The sequence below is a fragment of the Asparagus officinalis genome, chromosome 7 (genome assembly GCF_001876935.1).
Source record: "Asparagus officinalis chromosome 7, Aspof.V1, whole genome shotgun sequence".
Lineage (NCBI taxonomy): Eukaryota > Viridiplantae > Streptophyta > Magnoliopsida > Asparagales > Asparagaceae > Asparagus > Asparagus officinalis.
In genome coordinates this window covers 41,800,775-41,806,834 of record NC_033800.1, presented here as the reverse complement: position 1 = coordinate 41,806,834, position 6,060 = coordinate 41,800,775, and the positions used below count along the sequence as shown (strand labels likewise).

General features: G+C 41.4%; 1 protein-coding gene across 1 annotated transcript in view; it reads right to left on the bottom strand.

Moving 5' to 3' along the window:
* The window catches only part of LOC109848028 (acetate/butyrate--CoA ligase AAE7, peroxisomal-like), a 53,083-nt gene extending 52,828 nt beyond the window's left edge, over positions 1-255 (bottom strand). The window contains 1 exon segment of the mRNA XM_020417288.1: positions 1-255. This exon segment is cut by the window's left edge and continues 109 nt beyond it. Within this exon segment, the coding sequence (XP_020272877.1) occupies positions 1-107 (107 nt within the window). The 5' untranslated portion in view covers positions 108-255.

The window sequence follows — 6,060 nt, the reverse complement described above, 5'->3', positions numbered from 1 at the left end:
GGGTGGACCAAAGCGGCCCGGTCCAGGAACCAAAGAGGGGTCAGGGCCGTGTAGTTGGCCTGGTTCTTTGGCAGCTCGTCGATGTCCCTCTCCTTCTCTTCTGTCATTTTGGTTTTGTTCAGGGTTTAAAATGAAAAAAAAAAGAGATTGAGTCGACCTAGCAGCTGATGAGCTCGGAGAAGTGAGAGAGGGACTGGAATTGAGAGAGGAACTGGGATTTATAGGGGATGATGGTGACACGAGTGACGATAATTCGATCAGGCCTGTGTTGTTGGGTTGGGCTCGATTCTGGTGTTCGGTTGGGTTGCCTTTATAATGCCACGCAGTCTCGTCCACCTTGCATTTTAAAATTCTCCTCTTTTAAACTGTGCACTTAAAATAGTTCATAGTACTTAAGAATTAATGATAAACGTTCTTAACTTTTAAAAAAACAGAGGATAACTTTTTCTTTATGTGTCCAAAAATATCACATATCAGTTGGTATTAATGTGTAACTTTTGAAAATATTAAAATATTTAAGTGAGATCATTTATAAACTGAAAATGTATCTATATGCTACATTGGGTAAACAAGAAGTGACCATATGCAACAATTTAAAACTTTAAAGCATTTATCTATGACATTGAAATATTATAATGTATTTAAGTGTACGGTTTTAATATATAAAGTATCAAAGTACGAGATTGGTGGAATCGTAGGACATTTATGTGCAATTTAGCCATTTCGAAACCAACGGGCAAACAATTGGCTTTTTTAAGGGATAGACCCTATGTGGTTAAATCGTAGGACATTTATGAAGGTTTATATAGTGCAAGATACATTGAAATACTCTAATAAGTTCACATTTTCTTTTTTTCTCACCCTCTACTTCTCTCGGATTTGGAGCCCATGTGCTTCAATAAAGTAGTGAAAACACCACTACTTTTAATAATAATTATTGATCATCTCATGGGCGGTTAAGGTTCTTACTAAATCTAACACTTACCCTAATCCATGAATTGCATTTATTCTCATTTGCGCTCGAAGAGAAAAATGTTAACTATCAAATGGATAATCAATGATTGTGATAAAATAGTGCTACCTAATTTTTTTCTCCCTTTCTAAGTCTCTCTCTTTGCCGTCTTTCTCCCTCAATCCCTTATCCTCTTAGTCTCTGTCTTTCCCTTCTTGCTCTCTCAATCCTTCTCCTTCTCAGTTTCTCATTCCCTTCTATTTGGAGAAATTCTAGCTATATAGATATCAATGTCACTTAATCGAAGTTGTTAGGAATTAATCGTACTATGGTAAATTTTTGGATGCCATGCAGAGGGGTGTTGTTATAAAAACTTATGAGATTTCGGGGTGCAATTTAAAAAATATAAAGATATAAAGGGAAATATACAATTAATAAAGATAGAGGTCTAATATGATAAAATTCCTCTAATTTACTCCGTTTTGAACCTAACCGGCAGCATTCGTAATTTCATGATTTTGGACTGAATGTTGAGGTCTAGATCCATGATAAATGGAAATCGCTGCGGGAGTTTTCTCATAACTAACAAAAGGAATTTGGCTCTTGCTAAAAGGGTTAATTGTGAATAAATCTCTTATAATATAATTTAATTGTGAATAGACCCTCTGTGGTTTACTTGTGGCGAATAGAACCCCTGTAATATCGGCCCAGATGCGAATACGACCCTTTAGTGAACTTTTTTTGACTATTTTAGAAATGGAAAAAAGAGCAATTGAGGATCTATCTTTACCAATAAGACTGTAGGGTCTGCCTGTCTCCTCAAACTTTTTTTAAATGATTTTAAGAGTCAAAAAATTTCATTTCAAGGGGCCTATTTTTTTTTTAAAAAAAATAGAACTGTAAAAGGTTTATTCACAATTGGGTCATATTATAGGCGGTCCGCAGCAATTAACCCTTTTCTATAACTAATGGCCGAGCTTAGCTGCGAAAATAGTGATGAGCATTTATCCCTTTTGATATGTGCGATTTTCTCGAGTCTGTGTATACGCACCTAAAACTTAAGGTGTTGATTGTTTTAAGGCTTAAGCGGTATGCTCCAAAATTAGGAGAGGAATTTCTATTGGAATTCTATACGATATGAAAGTTATGAGTATCAGATAGGCCAATGTTGGAAGGTCCAAATTGTCCTCCTTGCCTGAAAACACGTCACATGCATTTAGTCTATTTAGATAGGATTCGTACTCGTAACTTTGCGGCTTATATTAGAGTACTTGACGGAAACAAATGACAACTTGAGGACTTTTTAAATAATTTTTTGGTCCGCCTTCCCGAATTACCAAACTTTCCCCTTCTAATCGCCAGAATTGTCACTTCTCCCAAGAAATACTATAAAATATTTATAATTTTCAGATAATTCATAATTCTCACAGTTAACTTTCCAAAGCCAAGCTTGATTCCAAGTCTAATTAGATCCTGTGCACCGGTTATTGAACTCATTGCTCGTTGAAACTGATCTAATATTACTCTCCACGCCTATAAATACCTGTATCCCAAATCGAGGGGTCCTACGAAAACATTCGTACAAGTGAACAGGTGATAGTACACTAAATTTTTTTCGAATATTTATGCCCTTATTTACTTTATATAACTATGCTCAACCTCTCTAGCTTACTTCTAAACTACCAGACATATTTTAATTTTTTTAATAATGTTTGTTGACAGTAGGAAATTACACAGTTAAATGGTGAGAGTTATCAAATTAAAACGAAGGTCCTCTAACCCTCAGAATGTTTGATTCTTGCTGTTATTGAACTCATTGCTCGTTGAAACCGATCTAATATTACTCTCCACGCCCGTACTGTATAAATACCTGTATCCCAAATCGAGGGGTTCTACGAAAACATTCGTACAAGTGAACAGGTGATAGTACACTAATTTTTTTCGAATATTTATGCCCTTATTTACTTTATATAACTACGATCAACCTCTCTAGCTTACTTCTAAACTACCAGACATATTTTAATTTTTTAATAATGTTTGTTGACAGTAGGAAATTACACAGTTAAATGGTGAGAGTTATCAAATTAAAACGAAGGTCCTCTAACCCTTCGAATGTTTGATTCTTTAGCAAGTTGTTCTTTTCTACACAAGTAACAAATCGTAAGAGGGCGGGGGTCTTGTTCCCCGGTTGTTCCTCTGATGATCAAGTCAGTGAGCTGCTTGTGTGGAGAAGTTAAAGGAATTGTTGTAGTTCTTAAGTTCAGAGAGTAGTGAGAAAGAAGCTTACCCTATAATTAAAAATAGTATCTCCTTTTATAGTAGTAGAAGGAGGGGTAGGATGGTAATTTTAGCCGGACATGGGCTGGCGGCCAAGTCAGCTTCAACTTTATAGGTGTCGGCTGACGAATGGATGAGAGGTCACTTCGATGTTTAATGCGAAATAATGGGGGGTCTGTAGTGCCGACGTGGTCCAATATGCCATAAATATTATTAGGAGCAGAGGAATGATGACGCCCATAATGCATTTAATGGCATTTATTGTGACGTGATTGACCATCAGTGCACATGGGGATCTCGAGGTATTTCGTCACATTTCTACTCGTCGGATGGTCGACAAGTACCGTCTTTGAGTCGCCCTCACAAGGTGTCAGCCGATTGGTCAACCAAGTAGAGTGGTTAAACAGTCGACTCAGCCAGGGGACGACACGTAACGCCTTTCGGGTCATCGACATGTGACGCCTTTCGAGTCGTCCTCACAAGATGTCAGCATGTCGAGTCGACCATGTCGGGCCTCTGATTATCTTGAGATGCTGACTTGACTATGTATAATATGGGACACTTGTCTGCCATTGATTGGAGATTATTTTTCATGACTAAAATAGCTATAATAGTTGGCCCCTTTTACTTGGAGTCGGCCTAGGCCGGGTTCCAGTGAAATATAACAGTTTTTGCTGCATCATGAGAGAAATTAATGAGGAATCTGAAAAGTTCTTTTGGATATGGCGTAGCTGACGTCAGCGAATTCTTTTCAACCATTGTCGCTTCGTATTTTGTGTAATATTTTGGGCTATTCAAGGTGAGCACGCTTTGTCTCGATTCGAGAAAAGATGCTTCGAATTCTGAAATTAATCTGGATCGTCGGTTGGGGTTCAGCTCATCCATTAAAATTCTGATAGTTAGAGGCCCAGTTGCACTATAAGTAGGGTTGTCGTGGTGAGGAAGCAGTTATTGCTTTTTGAAATTCTAAATTTGAAGTTGTCAAGCACTTCGATCATCTTCTCCGGCAACAATCCATAGTACTAATAGAGACCTCTGCTCTCAATGCTAGGCAAGAAATGCTTGCTAAGATCCACTCGAAGGTGACGCTGCCTCAACTCAGAGCTCTCCATAGGAAGTACGATATTCCCCACAGTTATAAATTAACGACGCCTACGAAATCGTAGGCGGTTTACGACCATGACGATAGTCGAGCCCCTCTCTATTTGATGCATCTTAGAGTTCGGCCTGCGCCTGCTTTTGCATCCCTTCCTCCGCCGTGTGTTTACTTCCATGAGGGTGTCACCGATGCAGATGAAGCCAAATGCCATCACTATGTTGGTAGGGTACGTGGTAATATGTAGTTGGCTAGGGGTCAAACCATCCTTAAACGTGTTGGGCCATCTGATTAGTGTCAAGGTGCACCAAAAAGAAGCCCATTATCACTTTCAGGCGGTGGGCAAGTTCAAGATCGTCCTCGACCTTCCCGACTCAAAAAAAGATTGAAAGGAGAGATTCATCTAGGTCTCATAGGCAACTCAAACTTGGGTTGCTCCCGTTGGCCCGAGATAATAAAGGAGGCTCTGATGGCAGGGAGACTGTCAGATGTAGAGAAGTAGGTCCTGGATTTGATCAATGGATATACCGGCTCTCATAAGATGAAGCATCTACTCGATAATTCTGTCTTGAGAGCTGTCGTCATATCTGACGAGCCACCTACAGCTAAGAACTATGAGAGGGCGGCCAGGTTGACTGTCCCTATAGAAGAAATTGCCTCAAGAAGAACCACCGGTGAGGCCCACGAAGCGCATTCACCAGGACTTGACCCCTGAGGAGACTATAAGGTCTCGCACTCGGGTGGCCGACACGTCGGTCGGGCTAACAGAACCAACACCCATGATCACTCGAGCTGAAAGAGCAAGGAGGATACCCAGGAAGGTCAGTGGTTGGAGACCTGGACGGGCGGCTGAGGCAGTTGAGGCCGAAGCAATCCACCTGGATGAGGGGTCTTCAACTTGGGAAGAGGGGGAAGAGGCGCCTCTTGAGGCTAGAGTCAAGCCCGAAGCCCACACAGAAGAGGAGGGGGGCCCCGTTAGACCCAGCCGAGTTGACTCATCGCCGAGAAAAAGAGCCGGCTACTGAGTAGGCGGTTCTTCGAGTTTAGCGTATCCTTATCCTCACCGGGTCGACATACTAGGGAGCCCTCTCTAGAGCATCGACACCAGCATGCTTGTTATCTCGATACGAGAAGGTCGGTCCTTGGGTCTTAGGTTACCCAATTGGTAGCGGTGGAGCAGTTCTGGTTACCCCGTGACGTGAAGATTTTGGGAGAAGTCCCTAATGTCGGTCTCTATCAAGCCCTCTAAAGTTACTTGGTTCATGGGGCTCTTATAGAACAAGAGTTCTTTGGCCGAATAGAGATATTCCGAACTTCCTACCTCAAAATCCAAGGGGAGGTAGAGGCTCCCAAGCTAACATGGGGGGTGAACTCGGCGAAGCCCCCAGGGAGCTGTCAGCCAAGGAGCAAGTGTTGGGCATCTGGCGGTGAGAGATGGATGTGTGGGAGTAGATGATCGAGGGTTTGAAGGCCTCAGATGCCCAAAAAATCCTTTGAGATTAATAGCCTCAAGCACAAGTTTCAAGAGAGCCATCAGAGCGCATGACACCTATCCGAGCAGGTCATGCAGGGGTAGTAGGATAAGGACCATGCTCTGGTGCAGGTTGAGATTGAGCGTCAAGCTGCCCAACATGCCAGGGGCAAGCTTGAGGAGGCAGAACTGGCCCAACACATATTTTATTAGTTTATAGACTTCAATATCAGTTTATACATATTTTATTAAGTCTATAAAATC